The sequence below is a fragment of the Bos mutus genome, chromosome 15 (assembly GCF_027580195.1).
Source record: "Bos mutus isolate GX-2022 chromosome 15, NWIPB_WYAK_1.1, whole genome shotgun sequence".
Classification (NCBI taxonomy): Eukaryota; Metazoa; Chordata; class Mammalia; order Artiodactyla; family Bovidae; genus Bos; species Bos mutus.
In genome coordinates, this window is record NC_091631.1 from 5,645,622 (window position 1) to 5,671,759 (window position 26,138).

General features: G+C 43.8%; 1 protein-coding gene across 7 annotated transcripts in view; it reads left to right on the forward strand.

Annotated features, from left to right (window-relative positions):
* Nucleotides 1–26,138, forward strand: part of AMBRA1 (autophagy and beclin 1 regulator 1) — a 172,101-nt gene that overhangs the window by 62,151 nt on the left and 83,812 nt on the right. For 3 of the 7 annotated variants that reach the window (XM_070383435.1, XM_070383441.1, XM_070383439.1), the window contains 4 exons: nt 1,790–1,876; nt 6,013–6,192; nt 18,662–18,742; nt 19,197–19,297. In XM_070383435.1, the coding sequence (XP_070239536.1) occupies nt 1,790–1,876; nt 6,013–6,192; nt 18,662–18,742; nt 19,197–19,297 (449 nt within the window). The remainder of the gene's footprint in view (nt 1–1,789; nt 1,877–6,012; nt 6,193–18,661; nt 18,743–19,196; nt 19,298–26,138) is intronic. The other 4 variants (XM_070383437.1, XM_070383440.1, XM_070383438.1 and 1 more) reach the window with 2 other exon arrangements.

Genomic DNA, 26,138 nt, shown 5'->3' on the forward strand with positions numbered 1-26,138 from the left:
GCCTATGAAAGAAAAAAATCCTGCCAATTAAACTACGTCACACAATTATAAGATGTATCCCTGCTTCAGACATGTTAAAACGTGGGGGGGAAAAGCATGTCTTATAATTGATGAAGCACAGAATGTCTGCTGCTGTAAACAGTGGTATCATTGAAGACTCAGGTTTTCAGCCACAGAAAAGTGTTGTATTGCTTTCTTCTCTTCCTCATTGGTTTCACTGTGTTCGCTCCCTTCAGGGGTGGGATTGTTTAACTTGTCTTAAGTGTGGGGATGATAAGCCTTGTGTAGATCAAGAATATGATATAACACTTGGCTGTCCTGGGTGGGAAGCCAGGCTGACAGGCCTCTGCTGTTCTCTCTTCCCCAGACTGTTAGGGAAAATGCTCCAGTGAGCCAGTCGCCCAGCGACTTTATCCCAGATAAAGTGACTGCACACAACTCTACCTAAAGCCAGCTGGTTTTAATAACAGTGAGTTGAATTAACTCAATTGGAAAAGATTGGTAGCTGCTGTCCTTACCCTACAGATCTGCTTTAAAGAAGAGTCTGGCAGGGAGCCGGAGACCCGCTCCTGGGACAGCCAGGCAAGATGCTGCCGGAGGGGAACAGTGTGCATTTCTTCCTGAGACCTCTTCCTTGGAAACGCGTTCATGGCAGGAGCTTGACTGGCCGCCAAGGCACACTGGAGTTGGGAAGCAGTGTGGCAGACACGGCAAACTAGGGGGCCCCGAGCCATGTTTATCAGATGGGTTTTCACTGGTCCTTCCCATACGGAAAGGAAGAAAAATGTTTTAGTAAAACTTAACAGGAGACTTCGTGCAAAAGTCCAAATTTCTGGCATCCCTTTAAAAAATAGGAAGAGCCAGTGATACTGGATCCACATTCCAGTTTGGACTCGCAGTGAATTCGTGTGCATGGTCATTGCAAGCATTTTGGAGTTCTCAGGCCTTCCCTAGGGTTCTGGTGCTCTCGCGCAGGAGTGGTGTGCTGCCATGCAGTGCACTTAACTCCTTGGCCCGTCGATCTCCTTTTTGTGCAGTAATGCTTACCTTTCCAGGCTGCGGCGAGGTTAAAGGAAGTGCTTAGTATTGCCCGGCACTAAAAAATGCTCAGTAAATTAACACATATGATCATTGAACTGATGGCTGGGCTAGATTATATAATTGAAGGTTTTTTTTTTTTTTTTATCAGTTGTTAAGAAGGAAATGGCAACTCTCTCCAGTATTCTTGCCTAGAGAATTCCACGGACAGAGGAGCCTGGAGGACTTAGAGTCCATGGGATCAGAGTCGGACATGACTTAGTGACTAAACCACCAAAGAAAGCCCTAGAGGGTACTCACACAAAGGGTGTGGGCAGAGCAGAGTGCCTAGAAGATAATGGGATGTGGATGAGGATAACATGGGGGAACTGAACACCAAAGTAAAATGTTGGCATTCCATGGTAATCTCTAGGTATGCCTCTTTTTCCTCTCTCATGTTGATCCCAACCTCCTGTTTGTCTGCTGGAGGTACTGCAGATGAAAATAAGATCATGTCTCTAAAGGACTTGTTCGTTTCTCACAGAAGAGCAGTATTCAGGATCATACAGTGGCCATATCCAGTGTGGGCACTCTGGAGTGCTTCATATCCTTACACCTCTAAGTGCTGGTAGGAAGGATGCGAGCCCAGACAAGAGGTGTTAGCTAGCTGCAAAGGGGGATGTTATTTATCTCTCTCCCCCATTTTTCCTTATGAATGACCTCTGAGTTGGTAATTGACAGGGATTATTGCCATTTTTTTAATCTCTGCTAGGAGGCTGCTGGAGTCTTCCCTCATTTCATTATCCCGTTATGATGGAGCAGGATCCAGAGAGCACCCAATTTACCCAGACCCAGCGAGGTAAGGCTAAAGTGAGCAATGGCACCAGGTGGGGGGGAGGGGCTGCCCTTGGGGTCGCCGAGCTGCTGGAAGCCCGTCCTGTGCCTCTCTGGTCCTGGTGCTCTTGGACTCTTCAGTTACAGTTTTGAGACAGGTGGTTCAGGTGAAGGGGAAGTGTTCCAGGTAAGTGAACAGCGCCTCTGGTGGCAGAGGGTTATGACCGAGCCTTCAGCCTTTGGGGCTCCCTGGCAGAGTCCTAGGATATTTCTTTTCTGCCGTTACCATTCAGATGGACAGCCAAAAGGGAAATGAGAGTTTTTATTAATAGGGAAATCACTTAACGAATTAAAAACAAACCAAAAAATCCTCATTTGAGAGAGACTTTAGAACATTATAAGGCAGAAATCAAGGTCATTCACATGTTGACTTTTTGGAGACTACGTGAAGAAAGAGATGGCTGACGAGGGTAACTGAGTAAAATAAGTTGCATGTTATTAAAGAGCTTGCTTTACACCAATCAGCAGACATTTGAAAAGATCTTGAAGAGATTAAAAAAAAAAAAAGTTCTCATGAGTTTAAGGCCCACCTTTATGCTGGTAACTCAGGACCAAGGATGGGGTATTGAGTTGATGTATAATATTTATTTATGGTGAGCAGCCCTTTGGGGATGTCACAGCTGGGCCTAATAATTCTGTTAGTGATCCAAAAGGGGGATAACCTGCACATTCTTTAAGCAACTCCAGAACACACACTGTGAAGTTTTGCCGAAAGAAGAGGGTAGTTTATAATGGTGGGGTTGAAGGTAACAATGTGGGTCGGAAAAGGCTAAGTAAGTGAGCTTTGCTGTAGATCAAGAATTTCAAGTCAGGATTGGAACCTTTAGACCAAGTTGATTTCAAGGATATTGAACGATTTCGTTGTTACCACAGTTACGTCATGATTCTGAGCATTCTTTCTAGGACACTAATGAAAAGATTCCCCACCATCCTGTTACTTCCTTTTCCATACCCCAGGAATAGCCGATCCAAGGGTCAGGGAACTGGGGGTTTATGATTTTAAAACGGGTAGACAACTCTGACAAAGACTGAAACAAGGAAGTTAGTCTGTAGTCATATTTGAAAATGATAAGCCCTCAGTAAGAGAAGGAATTGTTTTGCATAAACCAATTTCTTTGAAACACTGAGAGAACTTCTTGCTGTGAAACAGTTTTTTTTTTTTTTTTAAGGACAGAGTGGGAATCTCAATCCCAGAATTTTTAACCTGACAAAGTTTAACAGTGATTCATAAAGACCATTACTTGTCCCCCTTTCATGTAATAAACTTGTTGTTTATTCCTACTCAGATCTTTATCACAGAAACACCAGGCTTTATGGTGTTTGTATTTTTACATTTTTCCCTTTAAACGTAAAGTAGGTTTTTTTTCGAGGGGGGTAGTATTCTTCCTGAAGAAAACTTGAGTTATTTAAAATATTCACTTGGAACATTTTTAGAGTTTGATAATTATCAAGCTCTCAAGTAGAAGGATGATTGTTACCTCATTATTAGCTCTTTAATTTCTTTTTCCTCTTAGACTTCACCCTGCATAATATGTATAGATCAGAACCTTTATGAGACATCTCAGCATTCAGATCTTTAGCTTCCCTTGGATACCTAAAAAGACAAGACTAGGATATACTTCTACTTAAGACTTGTGCCAAGAGTATTTTTCTTTACCACTGATGCATAGTTTCATAGCTTAGGGAATTCCTGTTCAATGGTGAAATTAAACAATTGAGGTTACTTAGTGCTGAATTTTTACCCCTACATAAAAGGACAGTCTTTATTTAATTATTGTTAGCATCAGCATTATTTCTACCTCTCTCACCTTAATATGAGTTTTCCATTAGGGTAGGTTGTCAACTGAGGAACAAGTGTTTTTGTGGTCACTTCTCAGTATCATTTCTAAAAAAAGAATCTTCATTCTTCTCTTAAAACTTTATTTTTTCTTTAAACTTCAGTTTTGCATTCCTTTCTAGTCTGATTAACTTGAGAATTTAACCAACAGCAGTTGATTTCTGCTGGCAGATTTCTGTGTATTTGGTAGAGACAGTATTGACTTCTGTCCGTTGAAAATGTAGGGTTCTTGATTCATCCTCACCAAACGCATGGCACCAGGTGCCCAAAGAGACAGTGAATGTCCCACAAGTTGAGACGTTAATTCTTACACTCTAATGATCTCGGCCAAGGCTTTTGTACCTTCCGTGCCCACCTAGTGTATAAAGATAATTTGGAATCAGAGGCACCAAAGGCAGCATATTGTTCCGTAACACAGCCTTCTGAGTTCCAAAGACTGTGTCCTGGCCTCCTTGGAAGTCTGTTGGATGGCTGGTCAGAAGGGCGCCACCTGGGATGGCAGTCATTTCTGAGGCAGCCTTATTTCGTGTTAACTGCAGGATCTTCTTTGATCTGAGTGAGTAGATTTACTGAGGATTTGCCCAGGGTCTTACTTTGTCTAGGAGTAATGAAAGATCGGGCAGCAAGATGTTTGTAAATACTTTCCTACCATTTGGATATAAGTATTTCTTTTTCCATTCTCAATCAGTTTTTCCAGAGTTCCATTGTTAAAGAAGATGCTTTTTTTCCTTTTATATTCAAACATTGTAGAAGTTAAGGTCCCCGGGAATCCTCATCAGGATTGCTGTGTTTTATTTTTTGTTCTAATTACAGAAATATATATATCTGTGTGTGTGTGTATATATATACACACACATACATCATACATAAAGTTTTATTTTAGAGGGCTTTTGGTATGCATATGTAGGGATAACTTTTTCTTTTCAACTATTACATAGTGTTTCTTTGTATAGGTATAATTTATTTAATCTTTTGATGGACATTTGAGGTGTTTCTGATTTTTCACTAATGCCAACAATTTATATATTTATCTTCAATATCCTTGTGTGTTTCTGTGGGATAAAATCACTAATGGAATTGCTGAATTGAAGCGTATGTGCCTTGGGCAGGTTTTAAGTCTTGAAATTGCTTAGTATCCACTTAAGATATATATATAAAGCATTTTTCTGATATTGGTTTACTTTCACTTTCTCAATTCACAGCCTCAAATTATATGTGTTGTGAAAGACAGAGGAAAAACTTGAGAAAGAAGGGACTATGCAAATTGTATAGGACATGGATATTTTCATGGAGTATGAAGGTGCTGACCCAGGGTCAGAATGCAGGTCTGTCTACATGAGAGCAGCCATCGTAGGGAGGAGTGTGAAGGTGCTGACCCACGGTCAGAATGCAAGTCTGTCTACATGAGAGCAGCCATCGTAAGGGAGGAGTATGAAGGTGCTGACCCAGGGTCAGAATGCAGGTCTGTCTAGATGAGAGCAGCCACCGTATGGAGGAGAGTGACTGTTGTCGTCTGTGTTGCTCAGTGCCCATGTAGCCTCTGATGCTCTGTCTTAAGAAATAGACGAATCTTTCAGATTTTGTGTTTTTCCTGAGTATATTGTACTCTGTCTCTATCCTGAATATCTTCTCTGTGTTAAAATATCTGGATAATCTGTAAAGGAGAGATAAGAAGTTCAAAGAGATAATCCTAAGGAACTAGGACGGTTCTGGAACTATAATGTTTGTTGGAGAAGAAAGGAATCCTGGTGAAGGGGACGCCTGAAGATGCCTTCTTCAGTCGTCCTGGGTTCACCGTCTCTCAGCCTGTTCTCTCATCTGGAAAGTGGAAGAAGCTGCGGTCCCTTTCGTGTCTTACATTTTGAGTATGGACGATTAGGGGAAAGCTGCGAGTCTTTATAAAGGGCACCCTGAGAAGTTTAAAAGAGGTCCCTTGAGAAACTAAAAAAGAAAAGTCCAGTGTTAAACTCGTGGGAGGGGGCAGCTGTTGATCAGATGATGGCTGATTACACAGCCTCTTTAGCCACCAGTATTTCTGTTCCAAGATAAGGCAGTCTGATAAGCACGCTGCAGCACAAACCTCCTGGGGAGTTAAATGCCCTTTGTCTTTCGTGTCCCCGGAGTTCGCCTCGGCAGGGAGATGTGAGGGAGAGCTGGGCTTCCTGGCTTTCAGGGAGATGTGACGGGAGAGCTGGACTTACTGTCTTGCACAGTGCTCCCCGCATTAGTGCTAGTTTGTGTTTGTTCCTCTCTGTCTCTCTCAGATTATCTCCTGCTGCATACTATGCCCAGAGAATGATCCAGTACCTGTCACGGAGAGACAGTATCCGCCAGCGCTCCATGCGCTACCAGCAGAACCGCCTCCGTTCCTCCACCTCCTCCTCTTCCTCAGACAACCAGGGTCCAACCGTGGAGGGAACCGACTTGGAGTTTGAGGACTTTGAGTAAGTATCTGTTCAGCTTGCTTTCTTCCCCCTCCTCCCAAGTCATGAGTACTTCCAAGTTGGCCACTGTCCGAGCAACAGTGGTTGACATTCTGGCTTCACACCCCTAAGTTGTTACTTACGAGCAGTAGCATGGGGTGAGGGACAGAGGGTTAAAATGCCCAGGGCACTCCCCACCTCTGGCCAATGCACTGCTGATTGCCTGGCGCCTGGGGGAAGAGACAGCCCACGGGGCCCAGGCCAGGCTGGGAGAAGATGGGCCGCTGCACTTCAGGCGACATTTCTACTTCCCTTTTGCATGAACAGTGACTGTGGAAATGCTTCATGTGGACTGACTTCACACCATCCAGGAGGCAGGAGGGTTGGTGTTTTTTTCTCTTACAAAAAAGTGGATATAGAGATTAAAAATAAAAGTCTTGAATTTCCCCAGGAGACAGAATTCTCTTACACCCTCGATCACACTGCTTCTTTGAGGTCCTGGTCCCTTGCCTCTCAGTGTCCTGTCTCCCTCCACCCCTAGCAAGGATCCTTTGGAGATGGCCTGTCAGATTAATATGGGGGTTGAGAGGTGTTTCCTCCGTCTTCGAGCCTCTTCGAGTGGTCAGCTGGGTTACAGGGTTGAACTGAAGGAGCAGTGTCAGCCCTGGGCTGTGGGGTCAAGCTCCGCAGTGTGGCTGCCGGGTTTTACAATCTCTCAGCTGCCATACCTGACCTTTCTAGCCACCTCTTGTGTTTCTTTCCATCCTGAAACTGAGTTTTCCTGGCTCGTATCAAATTGGACATTTGGCTCTTGCTTTGATTCCTACATTTTGATTTTCTCAAAACATGCAAAATAAGAAAGAGAGAAGGATGGCTGAGCATCTTCTTTTGCTGCCAGTACTGGAACAGGACAGCCTGTCAGTCATCTTCCTTTTTCTTCCCATTCATCTTGACATGGCCTGGTCAAGTCTGGGATCTTGAGAGTTCCTGCCTCCCTTCTGCCTTCTTTCGTGAGCTGAATGGGTAGCTCCCCAGGAGCCGTCTTGCAGTGGAGCTTTAAGGTGTTTGAGGAATACCTTTGCCTCCAAGGACCAAGAAGATGGGGACGCCCGTCGTACCAATTTGCCCTCGTGACTCAGTCCTTAAACACGCAGCAAGTGTGTGCTTAGAGGCAGAAGGGACACTCAGTGGGAGGTTCACTTGTCTGCAGAAGATGGAAATGTGGAGGAAATGCAAGGATGCCCTGAAGCAGCTGTGCTGTGGCAAACGGAGGAGAGGTGGCGGGGCGAGAAGGGCCCAGCCGCTCTGGGACTCTCGGCATGTGTCCTCCTGGCTTAAGTCCCTGCTGGCGGGGGCGGGTGGATGTGGGCCCAGCAGTGAAGGGACAGTCTCCAGTCCGCCTTTAGCCAGGCAGACACCTGTAGGGAGATTTGTTCCCTTGCCGAAATGAGTGTTCTTCCAGCCCCAGGGGCTATTCAGCGACGCAGTCTCAGCGTACAAGGCCAAGGCTGCCAGGACTCGGGGCTGCTGAGAAGCCTCGGTAATCCCATGGAGCCCTGGGAGTCAGTGCAGACTGCAGAGCCCTCTCTCCATGCACATGTGGAAGGCTGTTATCTCTTCGCCGTGGTGAAACGTGGGACTTGTGCCTTTGAGCTGTATCTTGCCTCGTGACTTGTCCTTCACAGTGGAGTTCTGGGTTAGTTTAAAACGTTCTGCTCCCACCTTGCCTTCTCTTCCTTCTGTTCCGCCTCCTCCCTCTCCCCTTCCTCCCCCCATTTCCCTGTGTCAGACTGCCTCCTCCTTGTGCTCCCCACGGTCCCCCTGTGCCCTCGCCGCCCCCTGGCTTCAGCACGGCCTGAATTTACGTCGCCTTCTTCACCTTTCATGCACTGACTTAGCCGTTGTTTTCCCTTGGGGTCTCACACGGCTCCCTGGTTAGTGACGGTGGACTGGTTTCTCTCCAGTCCCTCCAAAAGCCCCTCCCCTGGCGTTTGCCTTTCTTTGGGGGCTGGAGCAGACCATGATCTTGTTTTTTAAGAGTAGCTGTGGGTCAGTCACCTCAGTGTTAGCCGTCCAGGCCTTCCCGTGCAGGACACTGCTGGCTGCTCGAGGCCCAGTTACCGTCTGCTCGTGCGTCCTCTCCTTCCCCCCTCCTCCCCTGCTGTAGGCCGAGGGCTGCTTGTGCTTGCCCCTCTGTTAGTCTCCAGGGGCTCTGAGAGGGGACAGGGTGAGAGAGTTAGGGACTGTGCCTTTTAATTTCTTTCCCCAATCCTTTTCCTCAACCAGAAGGGAAGGTACACCTGTAATTTATAGTTCTTTCAAGTACAGAGGCGCAGGTAAGTTAGGTGTGGCCTGGGATCCTCCTAGCACTTAGAGTACCATTCAGAGACACTGCCCTGCTGGGCTTCCTCGCCTTCCCAGCACAATGCGTGCCTGCCTCTGCCCCTCCAGCATGACCTCTTCTCTCTCCTCCCATTTGCGGAGTCGGAGATCATTTTGCCTTTCTCCAGCATGTCCCATCCAGGTGTATAGTGGCCTCAAAAAACAAAGGGAGCCATTCCCCATATCCCTTCTGTTTTGGTTCTCTTTAATCTTCCATCGAATGAAAGGGATCAGTCAGCTACCATATTTTTCATGTACACTAGTTAATAACAGACATAACATTGTATATTTAAAAATCTAGTTTACTCGTTATAATAACCCTCTGAGATAGTAGTTCCTTTCAGTGTGGTTTTTTTAAAGTAAGGATACTGAAGCTTGACCAAAATTAGGCATATCTAAGATTAGAGATCAGGAGCAAACATATTTAGTGTCTGACTTTATTGTCCTGCAGATGTAAAACCCTTTAAAAATGATGTACAACCATATTTGAGTCCTAGCTCTGTGAGCTTGCTGGGGGAACAAGACTGTCTAGATTAATCGCTCATGGGGGATAGCTTTGAAGGTTGGTCAACATCAGGTTAAATTTTCCATTCTTTGTATTTGGATTGATGACCATCTTCCCAGGGAGGCAATTTTCTCTTACCATTCGTCTCTGTCTGCAGCAAGGATTGAGACTGCAGGCACCCCGTGTTTGTTAAAATGCACAAACAGGACATCCAGAAACCTGCTGTCAGGAGGTCCGTCCTGAAGCCCTCAGCGTCTGTCTTTGCATAAAGATGCTCACAAGCAGGGGCAGGATGTGGCTGCCCCTGACCTTGCTGTCTGCCTGCTTCTGAGCTCAGACCACCCACTAGAATGTAGATGGCAAAGAAGCCGAAGGAAAACACACATTTTTATTTTCACCATCCCTTTGGAAAAAGATGGAGAGAGGCTTCTGTGAAGCCCAGGTTGAGCTCTGTGTTCCCGTAGTTCCTAAGTCCTGCAAAAGACGTGGTGTCTGTGACTTTATGACTGTAGTTTTAACTATCCTCAGCTCCTCTTCCTCATTTTATCTGTTATTCTAAACGTAATTACAGTCTCAGAATCATCTCCTGATTCTTGCCTCTTTTTGTAACTACTTTGCCTTCCAAGGCAAAGATACCCTGTGCTAATGACAGTCAGAACTGGAGAAGCTTCAGATTAGATCAGTCACAAATATCTCCCAACACTGGGAAATTATATTCAACTTCTTAAGAGTTGCTGCCAGCACAGAGAGAAATAGTCGTTCATTCACACTTGTGACACTGGGCTGTACTTTGGGAAAACATCTCAGTGAGAAATCCTAGTCTTTCAGCCTTAAGATGAAGTCTCTTTAAGTCTGTTGCATGTATTTTATTAACTCTTCCAATATATCTGGTTGTATTTGGTCTCCTTTTACCTAGAAATCCATGCTGTGAGTAAATACGCCAGACCGTTTCCTTGTGAAATGATTGACAGTCGTTTCTGAGAGCTCAGGATGGGTGCTGGTTCCTCGGTTTGGCATGATGTGTTTGTCGCCATACCACGTCCATTCGTGCAGAGGAGCCTCAACCTGCGGGCTTTCGTGTTCCCCTTGCCAGACGCAGGGAAGTTCTAGCAAGGAAGTCATCGAAAGGTCTTCTTAGTATATATAACATAGCTGAGGAGGGTTCTGAAGGCTGTCACTCAGCTCTGCCGTCTGATTGGGTGTGGCGTAGGAGAAGTTACTTGCCTTTATAGTTCGAAATTTAATATTCTTCATCTGCCCTTTTGCTGTGACTAAAATTTAATTAAGTCACACCAAGAACATACGTTAGAAAACCAGTCATGCTGCTCTCATCTTGCGTCTACAGATGAAGTCCTGACAGCTCTGTGGGGCCCACAAGCTCGTGTCCAGTTTCAGGGCTAGGCATTGCAGTCGAGTGAAGCCACGTGTCCTCGGCAGTGGCTTTACCCCGTTCTCTCTTCTGTGCGCCAGATTTCCAGGACTCCCGTGGGAGTCGGTGACTGCTAATAACAAATGCGTTACTTGTAGCCAAGAAAGGAAAGGGTGAACCTTCAGTGGAAAAAGTTGTCTATTCATTTTGAAATGAGGCTGCCTTTGTCTCTCCCTTTGACTTACAGACTGTAAACTCTTTGATATCAGAAGTGCAAGAGAAACTGTGAGGGAAGATGCTGTAAAGTGACTGTTCTCTTTACTGACTGGAACCTGCCAAAGCAGTCAAGTCAGGCACCCTAGGACATTTATCCAGTGGTGGTGTTACGTGGAAGCAGGCCTTAAACTGAGATGAGATAAGAAACTGTTCACTTCCTTTTTTTCACCAGAGTATTAAATAATTTCACATAATTGATTTTTGTGATGGTTGCTTGTTTTTACAGGGTGGGTTTATAAAAGACAAAGTATATACCTTAAAATAGGATTTTTCCTCCCAATATACTTAGAAGAAAGGCAAATAAATGCACAGTCATAGAAACATGAAACCTTCTGGAGTCTGTCAGGGGTTCCCTTGTTGACAAGTATGGGCAGGTTCTCAAGTCCAAGATACGGCAGGAGATGAGCCCGGGAGTTAGAGTGGCGCCAGATCTTGGGATGTCTCAGGTGCCTTGCAAAGGAGGTGACCTTTACCCTGTAGGTGAGAGGGAGTCACTGAAGAGTTTTAAGCTGTTGAATGATCAGATCTTTACATAGTATCTTATAACAGACTGTAATAAGGTACCCTGAAGTGTCAGACTTTATTTTTTTGGGCTCCAAAATCACTGCAGATGGTGACTGCAGCCATGAAATTAAAAGACGCTTACTTCTTGGAAGGAAAGTTATGACCAACCTAGATAGCATATTCAAAAGCAGAGACATTACTTTGCCAACAAAGGTCCGTCTAGTCAAGGCTATGGTTTTTCCTGTGGTCATATATGGATGTGAGAGTTGGACTGTGAAGAAGGCTGAGTGCCGAAGAATTGATGCTTTTGAACTGTGGTGTTGGAGAAGATTGTTTTGAGTCCCTTGGACTGCAAGAAGATCCAACCAGTCCATTCTGAAGGAGATCAGCCCTGGGATTTCTTTGGAAGGAATGATGCTAAAGCTGAAACTCCAGTCCTTTGGCCACCTCATGCGAAGAGTTGAGTCATTGGAAAAGACTCTGATGCTGGGAGGGATTGGGGGCAGGAGGAGAAGGGGACGACAGAGGATGAGATGGCTGGATGGCATCACTGACTCGATGGACGTGAGTCTGACTGAACTCCAGGAGTTGGTGATGGACAGGGAGGCCTGGTGTGCTGCAATTCATGGGGTTGCAAAGAGTTGGACACGACTGAGCGACTGAACTGAGCTGAACTGAAGTACAGGACAGCTTTGTGTGAAAGGAGCGAGTACTTGGGAAGGCAGCTATGCTCGCCACGATACCACCAACGCACATGGGAGAGGGTGCTAGGGGAGATGTGAGAAGGCTTCGTGGATTTCAGCTGGGTGTGAAGACGGCCGAGGACTCTGATGGATTGATGTGGAGGATGGGAGTAGGGAAGGAGGCTCTTGACAAAGGAGTAGCTTAGGCAAAAACCTAAACACGGAAGATTAATAGGCTGTATTTGGAGACTCTGCAGAGATCCGTGGCTAGAGCAATGGAAGCAATAGGTTGCTCCCTGATAACTTAGTTGATAAAGAATCCACCTGCTTTGCAGGAGACCCCGGTTCAATTCCCGGGTCGGGAAGATCCGCTGGAGAAGGGAAAGGCTACCCACTCCAGTATTCTGTCCTGGAGAATTCCATGGACTGTACAGTCCACGGGGTCAAAAAAAGTCAGACAGGACTGAGCGACTTTGACTTTTCAGAGCAATGGTGTGTTCGAGCGAGAAGATCAGAAAGACCTGGGCTGTGGAGGGCCTGAAATGCCTGGCTGAGAAATTTTGACCTCATTTTTATCTGAGGGCAGCCATTATTCAATATGTATTTTAGGCAGTGAATTCTGACAGCACTGGTTAGGCAAGTTGCAAGTATACGGATGCAGGAAAACCAGTTAGAAAGCAGTGGGCGAAATCCACACGAGAACATATGAGGACTGCATGTTAAGTATTGGGTGTGAGAGGCCTCGGTGTTTTCTAAGACAGGGGCCTATTTGTGAATGTTCCTGGGAGACGAGCCGCCTGAGTGCTGCGCTGTCTCACTTCCTACTTCTCCACACACAGTGTTGCCCAAGTCCTTTTTTACTCTCACTGGAACTGATTTTGAACTAAGTTTATAAAAGTAGCAAGTGACTCCCAGAGCAGCGGTGAGTGGAACCAGGATCTCTTGTGCGAGCCCGCTGGTCCCCAGAGCCTAACGCCTATCGTCTAGGGACTCCTGTGATTTGTTATTTGATCTTTGGCAAGTCCCTCTCCTACCCCAGGCCTCAATGTCTGATCTTGTAAAATCAGATTAGATAATCTCTGAAGTTTATTTCAGCCCTAAAGCTCTTGGATCTTTGTTGGAGCTAACTAACTGTCTTAGAAGACTTTACCTTGTACTCAGCAGACGTAGAATAATGAGAAGTCTCAGCAAAGTGGGGAGACTTCCTCCTGAGGATTGTGAAGGTGTTATTCGCTCAGTCGTGTCTGACTCTTTGGGACCCCATGGACTGTAACCCGCCAGGCTCCTCTGTCTGTGGGATTCTCCAAGCAAGAATACTCGAGTGGGTAGCTATTCCCTTCTCCAGAGGATCTTCTTGACCCAGGGATCAAACCCAGGTCTCCTGCCTTTCAGGAAAGATTCTTTACCATCTGAACCACCAGGGTTCAGATTCCCCTCCTGAGGATTAGGAGTAGGATATCTGGTACCTATGGAGCCCCAGCATATTTATAAAATATATGCCTGCCTGAATTCCAGCTCTTTCCTGAGAATTCCAGCTCTTTTCTATTGCTGAGAAATATATAATATTGCTTGGCAGCTTTAGAATTAGTATTCTTTCTGGGCAAGTATAATACATATGAATATTTATTATAAGGAATGCTAGGGGAAGAGAAAAATGAAATATGTCTGGGTTTAAAGAATTAAACAGCCACGAGGGAAGAGAGGGAAAGGAGGGTAACTATCACTTAGAGCTATGTATTTATTTTTTAATATAAAATGCACAATAGGAATATGGATTTGCATAATGTATGCAGATGAAGTTAAAGGTAGAATAAGAGAGGAGAAGAATTTGTAAGTGGTAATTATCTGTTATATTACTATTCCTTGGAGAAGAATTAAGGCTCTGCATTTCCAAGAGACCTCTGCTATTAGATATCCCCTGTGAATAATCCCTGCTGGGCCTGTGCCTCCCTCCCAGAAATCTCTCCCTGGCACACATACACAGTCCTTCAAAGTAGAGACTGCTGCTACTGCTGCTAAGTTGACTCTGTGCGACCCCATAGACGGCCCCCCACCAGTCTCCCCCGTCCCTGGGATTCTCCATGCAAGAACACTGGAGTGGGTTGCCATTTCCTTCTCCAATGCATGAAACTGAAAAGTGCAAGTGAAGTCACCCAGTCAAGCCCAACTCTTGGCGCTCCCATGGACTACAGCCTACTAGGCTCCTCCGTCCATGGGATTTTCCAAGCAAGAGTACTGGAGTGGGGTGCCATTGCCTTAGAGCCTCACTAATGGCACCCGAGTAAGGAAAGGACTGGGGCAAGCTCTCTGTGTATCCAGGGGCAGGAATGATGGAGTACGCCTTCTATTGTCTGGAGATTGAGTAGAAACCGAAGAACACAGGGAAACAGGTTTTTTTTTTTTTAATAGTCTAATTTTCAGCAGAGTCAACTGTGTATTGTCAAGAAGACAATGGCCTTTTGAGCTCTGTGCTGCCAGAGCTGCCTTGACAAAGGCCCAAGTCAGAGCTGTTTGTCATGAGGGTGATGGCAGCCCGCCTGTCTGGTCAGGACTCAGACGGCGGCCTGTAGGTGTGTTTTCCATTCCTTTAAATTATAGCCTCTCTCTGAGGCAATTAATCCCAGGCATTTAGCAAGGGTAGCTGCTGTGTTTCTCCCTTGTTCCAGAGATTGCTTTTTCTTGTATTCGGCACTCGTCTTAGACGCTTAATTGTTTGAAGGGTGTTTTTTTCCTTATAAAATGTTTTATAAGAAAGTCTGATTTTTTTTTCTCTCTCCTTCCCAAATACCCCTCTGAGAGTTAATCAGAGATGCACAGAGTTCAACAGCTGGGAAAGCCATTAATAACTCAGCCAGCTTCTGTCCCGCTGGCTTAAAGGCAGCTTCTGGCTGAGGAAATTGATGAGGATTTCTCAGGTGTTTCCCTGAAAAGGATTCTGGTGAGAAAGAGTCCTCCAGTGAGAGGAGCAGTGCCAGCATGTTTGCATACTCGGGTCTTCACTGTTTTTGTTTAAGTCCCTCCCCGCCCCCTCCTTGAAAAGGGCATGGTCTGTGTTACGTTGTCCTTGTTCTTCTTGTTTAGTCGCCAAGTCATGTCCAACTGTGTTGCGACCCCACAGACTGTAGTCCATCCATCAGGTTCTTCTGTCCATGGAATTCTCTAAGTAAGAATACCGGAGTGGGTTGCCATTTCCTTCTCCTGGGGATCTTCCTGACCTGGGGATTGAACCTGCATCTTCTGCATTGGCAGGCGGATTCTGAGCCACCAGGGAAGCCCTTGTGTTATGTTAGTCTCCAGTATTTAGCACCCTCCATTATTCCTCCGTGAACTGCCTCTCTGGGTCTACCTTTCACGCATTGCTCATCTGGCAAACATTTTTTAACCGTCAGTCTCTGCCTAAATTTGCCTCCTTCATCTTGTGGAGTCTTGCTCCATGTTGATCTTGTATCAGCACTGAAGTGAGTGGCAGAGTCTGTAGTTTTCTGAATTGAACATGTTAAGTATTTTTTTTTTAATTTCTTTGTCCTTTCCTAACACTCTTACCACTCTTCCTTTCTCCCCTCACTTCTACCCACCCCCTCCGCCGAGCCTTTGCCAATGTCCTTTACATTGAAATATGTTTCCCCATCTCAGCTCCTTATTTTGAATTTTCTCTCCTTTCTGAACTATAGAAGAACTAGCAGCTAGAGTCATTAGTTGCTCTTTTCACCTCTCGCTTATTGGAACCATGCCTTTAGTCAAGGTTTTTTGTGTGCCAGCAGGAAAACCTGGGTCTTGTGCCCTCTTCCTGCTTAACTTGTCCACTGGTTGGGCATTCTGGCCTTTGCCACCTTGCTCATTTATGTTTTCAAGTTTCTTCCAGTCAGGAAATGTTTGAGTTGTTACTGTTACAGGCTATTTTCCCCCAGATGCCTTTGTGATTTTTTTTTTTTTCTATAGGCAGCATCTCATTTGTGTGTTCACCACAGTCCACTTTTCCAATCAGTCTGTGTACAGTTCTGTCATTTCTGCTTCTTTGCTGGTGTGCCCAACAATTTGAATTTGAAGTCTTCTCTACATTTTATTGAAATGCTGTTTAACTCCGACTTCTCTGTCATTAATCAAAATGTTAGCTACATCTCCAATCACTTAATATATTGCCTTTTTTGTGGTTCCTAATGTAACCGTCAGTCTGAGACTGCTTGTATCTGAGCCAGCTGATTTCCCTGTGTATGCATCTTATTTTCCTCTCTCTCTATGTGTGTGTATATATATAAGAAGATTGTTATGATATGTTACTCAGAGATTACTGGAAGATATAGCTATATATAGTTACATCTGTATATATCTTCCAGTAATCTCTAAGTAACATAAAGCCATTATCTCTGACCACGTTTTGTCCTCCTTCCTCCCTTCTTTTTTTAAATGGAAGGAGAAATTGAATCAGAAGGAAGTTAATTGTTTTTAGGTTTTAATAACAATGAAAAGAGCCATAGGAAATATGTCACAGGAGCCCACGTTTTCTCCCAGCCACAGTGTTCGTCCATCTTTCTGCGTTATCTTCATATGTCCTTTCACCCGGCTGTGTGTCTTGTTTGGGTTCTGGCAGTTGCTGTTTCGTACTGTCTCCTACGGGCTTCCCTGGTGGCTCAGTGGTGAAGAATTTGCCTGCCAATGCAGGAGAGGCAGGTTCCACCCCTGGGTCAGGAAGTTCCCTTGGAGAAGGGAATGGCTGCCCGCTCCAGTATTCTTGCCTGGGAATTCCCACAGACAGAGGAGCCTGGCAGGCTATGGTCTATCGGGTCGCAAAAGAGTCAGACATGACTTGGCAACTAAACAACAACCGCTGCCTCCTGCACTGCCCACCCCCCTTTCCTGCTCTTCAAGTCTGCTTATGCCAGATAGAGTGCTGTTTATTGTCCAGAGGGAGAGGGCTCTTTGGCCCTTGTTCAGAAGTAAATTGTCAGCTCCGCGTTGTGATTCTGGGAAGGCCAGCTCTCTCTCATAGCTGTAGAATAAAGTAATTGGATTTGTCCCATGATGCTTCTTTCTGTAACTTAATTTTTGACCGTTTTGAGGCTTAGGACCCCTTTTTCCCCCTTAGAACCCTTAAAACTTCAAAATATTTTCTAACTCCTCTCATGATAATTAGTTGCACTTTCAGTGCCCATTGATAAGTAAAATATGTGAAGAGCTGTCATGAATTCCCTTGTACTTTTAACTGAATTGGTACTTTGATCACAACTTGAATCTACATATTGAAAAATAATAATATACTTAGTTTGGGAGCTGCCTTTTTTGTTTGATAATAAGCTGCTCCTTATAATAATTTGTGCGTTCCCCAGAGTTGCGGTCTACTGGTCAGGAACTTCTGATCTCGTTCTTTATAATCCCCTTTTCACTTTCCATATGATCTTATCTCTCTTTCCTTGCATCTCCCTTCATCTGTAGAGTTTCAAGTCAAAGAAATTTGCTCTGTTAAAGAAAACAGCAGTATGCTGTCTCTTCTGGGAAGATAAAAACCAAGTACTGACTTTTAATGGATCAACTTCCAAGATCCCTGATATTGATTTGTCTCTAAATGCTCAGCATCCAATTCTACCAAGATATAAAAATTTTCCTGGGCTTTCATTTCTGGTTTGTAAGGCTCTCAGTAGTGCCCTTGAAAGCCAAAGTGTTGTCTTAACTTTGATTCCAGGGCCAGTTTGAAGATTATCTCATTAAGTTGAAGATAATCCAAAGGAAGAATTCAGAAAATACCCCAAATCAAGCTCTCAAGAGGTTCATTTATTTTGTAGAGTTGATTGAGCAGTTAATTAACTACTGTGTCTAGCCAGTGCCCTTTGGCTTATTGTTCCTTTCATGCATTGGAAACTAAGCCACATGAAGGTTCTGTCTTCTCTTCTCTTGTAGGAAGCAGTGAAGCATAGTGAAAAGAGCCAGGGCTTTAGAGTCAGATGGATCTTCCTTGATCTTACCTCAGCCACCTACTAGTTATGTGACCTTGGGCATTTCCCTCTCTGGCCCTTAGTCCCTTATCTGTAGAACATGTCTAATGATTCTTGATGGAAAACTCAAAAGATTAAATGAAATAACATATTAATTAATAATCTTTGTATTAGGACTTAGTAGCTATTTTATAATGGTGGTTATTACTGTTATTCTAACAGACCATAAAGAAAACACTAAACATTTTTTCTTTTTGCTAAAATGACCTAGCTTAGGATTGCATTGTCTGATCATCTTCATCATTGTTAACTTTTCAGTCTCTAAAAGAAAGGACTGCCTAGTCTTTTTCTTGTGTTGTTTTTCTTTCGCATATCAATAATTTTTCCATACCACAGACCTAAACAGGTGTATTTAGAGATAATCAGTTGTTGAATGAAATCAATGGGAGAATTTTTCTTCCTTCAGGATCCTCTAAAGCCAAAGTTTCTCTCATCTTTTGATCTAGAAAACAAAAAGTTTATATATATCCATTCTAAATCCCTTTAGAAGATCTAAACTTGATTTCAGTTTCAGACGCTGCAGAGTTCAGAGACCACATTAACCCAAGAAAAATCTTCCTTCTTACTGAACTGTTAGTAAATGCTCATAAATTTTTTAATCGAGGTTCTCCAGAAATGCAGTATATGAATGTGCCACTCAAGTTAGTAAGCAACCAGGATGACTGATTTCTCCGGGGCCCTCACTGAAGGGCAGGACTTTAGTTTGGGGCGTCTTGTCTCTGGGGCTGGTGTCTGCTTCTGCTTTCGTGACTCTCTCACGTGCAGTCTTTTTCTTTTTCTCCAGGGACAGTGGTGACAGATCCAGGCACCGAGCTCCTCGCAATGCCCGCATGTCTGCACCTTCGCTTGGACGCTTTGTCCCAAGGTAAGAACCGGGTAGTCAGCTCTTAGGCTTTTCTAAAGGAGCCTTTACGAGAGACTGGGATTTTTAAACCTACTTCCTGGTCTGGATTGTCCATATCTGGAATTATGTCCTAGGGAGCCTACAGTCAAGCCCTGCCACCTAAAAACTTCCCAGAAGATGATTAACCACAATGAAAAGGCATAGAAAAGTGGCATTGGGAGCATCCTGTTCAAGAATAGGAGGCCCCCCACCCGCCACCCCTCCAAGAAAAGAAGCCCCAGGAAACCTTAGAAGCACGATCCAGGAAGAAGATGTGACATGTGTTAAGGGATGTGTCTTAGAAATTTCACTCTGCTCTAGGTTTCTATGGATTCCTAGGCTTAGTGGATCCCTTATCTTTGATTGAGGGTTGGTAGATGGTGTATGTCCTTTGTTTTAAGATAGTAGGCTTTTAACATGCGATTCCTTCTTACAGGCGTTTCTTGCTGCCTGAATACTTGCCTTATGCTGGGATTTTTCATGAACGTGGACAGCCTGGCTTGGCTACTCACTCTTCTGTTAACAGGGTCCTGGCAGGTAAGAAGGAGTTGTTTCTTTGGATTTTGACATTTTAAAGGAAGAGGGAGTCAAGGAGAGCTTTCCTTTCTTTACCTGCGTTGTTACGATGGCATCTTGGCATCTGGTGGAAAGTCTCGTACTCAGATGCCTTACTTCAGGGCAGGAAGCTACTGATGGAGGGAAGCTGCTGCTTTTTGTCCATCCCCTCTTCCTTCAGACATTTTTTTGTTTTAATTTGTTTAAACCATTTGTTTCTTAATCCAGCAAATAGACTTTTTTAAATGGAATGATAAAGGTGCCTTGTTCATGTTTTATTGGCAAGGAACTCATGAGCCAGATCCTCTGATTTAATTAGGAGCTGAAGGCACACCTCTCTGACCCTTGTCTGCTGCCAGCACATGGAGTTCCCAGGCCCTGTGGAGTCTTCAGAGGAAGCAGAGAGACCCTTGGAGGAGCTGGCTTAAAAATTTCCATAGAATAGAAAGTGGGCTGGACAAGCCGGCTGAGGCAGTTACCTGGTGGTTGAGTAGCAGTGACCAGTGTTTGGGGCCTAAGATGTATGACATGACTGGGCTGAGACACAGGGTGTCCTGCTGCTTCTGGGCAGTCTCTAGAGAAGGAAACAAAGCAGATGCATTTTTTTTTCCAACAAAAGGTTTTTCTCTTTCCTCCCCTTCTTCGTCTGCCCTACCCCCACTTCCACTGCCAACTTGTAAATTTATGTACGTGAAGGCATTAAAAACTATAAAAATCAAGCCACATCTTGGTGTATCTTTAATAAGCACCCTTATTTAAAAAATTCAAATGACAATATGTTTTGGAAAATCTGGGCCATGTGGTGGTTCAAGGTAGAGAGGGATCTGTGTGAGGCAGTGGCACCATCGAGCTGCAGGAAGGTGATTTCTGACCAAGCTGTGGTGACAGCTGGTGGGTGGGCCGTGGGACCTGGCGTCCTTTAAGTAGCAGTATTCTTGAGCCAGCGTCAAGGCCTAGAAACCACTAGGAACCTCGGTGGTTTCTCTGCTGGATGCCAGGGCTTCATAGGCCCAGGCTTGGTAGAGGAGCAGACTGCCCCATGGTGTCCTGATGGCCTCCACTCAGGAGGGTTATGGCCCGCGGTGGTGAACAGACCCCACGGCTCTGTGCCTCTCCTTACCGGGCACTTCTGTGTGGCCTGGCTAATGGCACGTGGAAGCTCCTGACTAGCAGATAATCACTTGCTGCCAGACAGTACTACAGAGCTCCTCTCCACCCTTCTTTGTTCCAGACATCTGCCTCCACCACCCCACACAGCAGCTCCTGCTCCTCTACTGCTGGGAAGTCTCTGTTTCCTTGGCATTTCGTTTTTTTTTTTTTTTTTAACAGCTCTGTGTTGTTTTTTGTCTCCTTTGATCTAATAACTCTTTACCTCTATTTCTTCTTCCCTTCTTTATGTCCAAAGGTCTGACCCCAAATGGCTCACTTTCACTTATGGATAGTTTTGAATAAAGGGGTTATATTCCAGCAGGCAGTTGTTAACAAGTATGAAATCTACTGAGAAAACTTCTCTAACAGAAACTGCAAAGTACCCTAAGGATAAGAAAATCTAGACTCTTGGAGACGTTCAGTCTTGAGTTAGGTTAGTGGATGGTTTCCATTCACATTTAAGCTCATTTCTTTCATTTTCTCAAGATACCAGTTAGAAAGTGTCCATTGGTCTTTTTCATTTTCTCATACTTGATTTTACAGTGTTGTGTTACTTTCTACAGTACAGCTGCGTGACTCGGTTATACACGTATGTGTATAACCTGTCTGTGTTTTCATTATGGTTTATCCCAGGATATCGAATATAGTTCCCCGTTCTATGGAATAGGACCTTGTTGTTTATCCATCCTGTGTGTAATAGTTTGCATCTATCCTACTGTTGTTTTTTTTTAATTGGAAGATAATTGCTTTACAATATTATATTGGTTTCTGCCATACATCAGCAGGAATCAGCCATAAGTATACATATGTCCCCTCCCCCTTGAACCTCCCCCCCACCTCCCACCACATCCTACCCCTCCCTCTACATTGTCACAAAAGAACTGGTTATGAGCTCTCCGGTCATACAGCACATTCCCACTGGCTGGTGATTTCACGTCCGGTAATGTTTATGTTCCAGTGCTGCTCTCCCGGTGCGTCCCATCCCCTCCTCCCCTACTGTGTCCACATGTCTGTTCACTATGGCTGCATTCCCACTGCTTCCACGCATATAGCTTCATCCATACCGTCTTTCTAGATTCTGTATATATATATGTATTAATATATATTTGTTTTTATTTTTCCATCGGGCCTTTCTTAAACGCCCTCATTATTTGTAGATATTTGGATGTCCCTCCAGATTCCATGACGGTTGTGTTTCTTTATTCCTTCTCTTGAGAAAATTCCAATAATAATAATAATAGCAACAACAAAAGCCTAACATTCATTGAGTATTTGCTGTATGCTGGAGAGTGTTTTAAGTGCTCTTCCTTGCCTTATTTCATTTCTTCCTCACAGTAATCCTATGAGATGGGTGCTGTTATCTAATTAACAGTGGTAGAAATTGAAGCCCAGAAGGCTAACTTGCCCAGAGTGATGGAGCTAGAAGTAAAGGAGCCGGAGCTGAACCAGGCAGTGGGACTCCAGTTTCCTAGTCTGCCTGTCTCCCCACAGCTATTTTTAAGTGCAAAGCATCAAAATAGCATTCTTCTTGTAGGTCCTTAATGTGGAAGAGGGAAAGAGGTCCCAGGGAACTTGGCTGATCTTCAGGGGATTTTCCTGTTTGTTTTAATGCCTCCATTTTAAGTGGATTCTAGACATAGCTTTTTAATGACCTGGTGCTGCTTGCTCAGGAAAATCTCATTATATAACAACCCCTTCCCTGCGCCTTTGTGCCCTCCTGGACACAGATGCTTTGCTTTTTATTAAACTTACTTGTGATCATATAATAGAGCTGCTGTAATAATGGCTTTCAAAGTGAAGGCAAATTAGCGTTTTAGCAGTAAGCACTCTGAGTTTTCCTGGAAAGACACTTTTCCCGTATATGATTGGAATGAGGTTGTGATGGTCTCAGAACAGTTACGTTCAATAGAGGTTTGTTCCGTACCTGTGTGCCAGGCAGTGTTGTGGGCTACCAGAGTGAATAAGACAGACAAGATCCCTGTGTTTCTGTAGCTCAGAGTCTATGTGGTTGGCCATACCTTAATCATGCTGTTTGGTTCTTAGGTCCAAACATAAGTCAAAACCCTTTGTATGGCAAGTGGCTGTTTGTAGAGGTGAAGCGTGAAAATTTAGCAGATCTGGAGGGACAAAGCATATCCACACACCTGCAGTTTTAGGAGACATGATCAGTGGCAAATGAGTTTTCAGTGGACTCTAGCCAAAACCATTCAGAATCATCAACAAAAATGGATTTGCAGAAAATTAAGATCCATTCTGCCCACTTCCTCCCACAAGAGCCTGAAAGCAGTAATATAAAACAGAAGCTGCTACAGAGAAGTGTTTTGCTAGTCTGTTAATCTTCATCTCTTCTGCCTTATCTTGTTGCCTTTCCCACAATTCCGTAGGTTCCCAGTGGCTGCCAGTCACCCATCAACCCACACCAAGCCCCTTCTTCAGCAACACAAATTCTAAACCTGTACTTAAAGAGATATAACTACCTTTAAAGCTACTGCAACTTGACGGGTATATTTTGGGGGAAACCTGCAAAAGTCTGGGGAACTCCCTCTGCTGACCTTTTAGCAGACAGCTCTAGCTCTGTGTAGTAACAGTCCATAACAGAGAAGGAAGTGAAGTCAGTGACTGCCTGCTGTGGGCCAGGTACAGCCCAAAGTGGTTTCCCATACACTGTCTCCTTCAGTGATTCTGACAGCACTGTGAAGTAGATGGTGTGTTTTCCATTCTGCAGGAGACAAAGCTGAGGCTCAGAGAAGTAAATGTCGCTTGCCCAGGTCTGTCTGCTTTACTCATAATAACTCTGTCCTGTCTTCTGTGCCGTGTTTTGCCTGAGTTCAGTAGGGAGTATCTGCCAAAAGGTTCTTCAGCCTGTAATATTTTTCTGCATGCTTGAGGCCTCATACAAGTGAGATGAGAAGCCCTGCATCTGACATCTTCCTGGTAATTACTGGAAGGAAAACTTCTGAGGGATGGGGACCTGGGTAATGCAGGGTATTAGTTATCTGTTCTGCCTAATCTTTTTGACTTTCATCCTAATGAGCATCTGCTCTCAACAGATGTCAGCCTGATGTATTTAATTTAGTATTTTGATTAAAATCAATGGGAAGTGTCAGGGATTTTTTTTTTTTTTTGCTTCTAGCCACAGGTCATTGGGGCCTGGTTGAGTGTCATGGGCTAGAGATGGCCTTGTGCCCAGTCATCCTAATTCCTCTTAGGACTTCTTCTTTGAGCCATTAGTTTAGAAGTGTGTTCTCCAATTTTCACGAATTTCCTTTTGTTGTTGCTTTCTTATTTAATTTCACTGTGATCAAAGAACATGCTTTGTATGATTTCAGTTACTTTAAATTTGTTGAAACTTGTTTTATGGGTTAGCATATGGTCTATTCTGGAGAATGTTACTCGTGTGCATGGGAAGACTGTATTCTTTTGTCGCTGTGTGGAGGGTTCTATAGATGACAGGGAGGTCTGCTTGGTTGATAGTGTTCTTCAAGTTTTGTGTACACTTGCCGATTTTCTGTCAAGTTGTTCTACCCACAATTAAGAGTAGAATATTGAAATTTTTACTCATTATTCCTGAATTGTATACTTTTCCCTTAAGTTTTGTCGGTTGTTGCCTCAAATATTTTGGGACCTTGTTATTAGGTACATATATGTTTGTAATTGTTTTGCCTTCCTGATGAAGCAACTTTTTTGTTATAAAATGTCCCTCTGTTCATGTAATGATTGTCTTTTTTTTTTTCTGGTATAGATGATATACAATGTTAAATAAGTTTCAAGTATACAAGACAGTGATTCACACTTTTAAAGGTTATATTCTCTAGTAATACTGTCTGTAGTCTAGTTTTCCTTGTGTCAGTATAGCTACTCCAGCTCTTTTGTGGTTTGTTGGTTGCATAATATATCTTTTCCCATCCTTTCACTTTAAGCCTATTTATATCTTAGAATCTAAAGTATGTCTCCTATAGAAACCATGCAGTTGGATCTTATTTTTCTGTCTAGCCTGACAGTCTCTGCCTTTTGATTAGATTGTTTAGTCCATTCGTATTTAATGTTATTGATGTAGTCAGATTTTTCCCTGCCATTTTGCTGCTTGTTTTTTGTCTTTCTAATGTCTTTTTTTATTACTCTATTTCTCCTTTACTGACTTCTTTTGTATTGAGTGGATAGCTTCTAATGTGCTGTTTTAATTCCTTTCTTGATTTTAAACTGTATCAGGATCTACCTCAGACTTACACAAACCTGATTCTGGTAAAATATAGAAACCTTGTTCCATTATAGCTACATTCTTACAGTCCTGCTTTGTGCTATTATTGCCATATATATTATGTCTATATAATAAACCCAATGGTACAGTGTTATAACTATTGCTATAGTTGTTATAACTATTGTTATCATTTTAACTATTATTGTATGTTATGTCATGTTCCAGGCATCCTTCTGTTGATTGTGTGCTGTGGGTACAACTGGGATACATCTTTTATAAGAATTTACTTTTCTTGTTAACTTTATTTTTGGTTGTTTTCTGACTCTCTCATCTTTTTTAGAAAACACTGGTTTAAAAACACAGGTCCACTTTCCTAGATATTTCCCACTTTCCTGGTATGTTAGGAAATTACTTTTAGGAGCCCTATCTAGTCTAGTTTGGCCAACTAAGTGGATATCTGGGCTGCTGGCTGTGCCGACATTTAAAAAATAGTTGAATTTCTTAACTTGATATCGCAGTTGCCTAATAAAACAGCTTAATTACTGTATACCATATCTTCACCTGAATTGGCAAATCTGGGAAAGATTAAAAATAGTGAATATAGTTGAAGGCTATTGTGGTAACTTACATGAGTATGAGCAGAAATGAAGGATAATTCTGGTGTTAGACCCTTTATCTCCTTGGCTGGTCCATTCTCCATGTTCTTGACCTCTCCAGTAGCCAGGCTGATAAAGTGAGTGGCACATTCCAGCTCAACATCAATTAAGACAGCTGTTTGTAAATCCCAGATAAATGGACAATTAGTGGTGGTGGTACTAGCTAGGACCGCTTTAATAATTAACCCAATTACCTTTCATTCTGCTCCAGTGATGAAAGTAAAGGCAATAAGGGGCTGGCTTGGTTGCCTGGGAAACAGAGAAATAAATGCAGCACTCCTCCCAGAGAACCCAGCTTTCACAGACGCCTTTCAGCACCAAGGGCCTTGTACTTATTTGGCTTCCATCAGTCACTGAGCACCCGTGCTGTCTCTACCCCAGCCTTTTATTGCATCTCCTTTTTCCACTAGTGAGAAGTGTGCTCGTCAAGAATGTAGGTTCTAGTTTCTAAGCTGGCTTGTCTGTTGCTTCTTCAGGCTTTTCTAGAGGAAAATAGCAGGCCTTGTCGATGAACTTTTCTCTTCCTTTTGTAATGTGTGACTACGTTTTTCTGTGCCTCTGTCTCTCTCGGCCCTAGGAAATTTCCTCTTGATAGCTCCCTGCTGATGCTTTACACCTGTGCTCTTTCTGTACTGTCACTTTGAAATGTACATACCACTTTCTAAAAGCTTAGCATTTTCCAGAGCACTTTCAGTCTTTTAAAAGATTTTAATGGTTCTGCCCTTGCAGAGTTTACTGTCTAGCCAGGGAGTAGCCTGGTTTTCTATATTTTGTGTGTGTGTGTGTTTTGGGGGGCAGGGGGCGGGGTTGGGGGACTTCA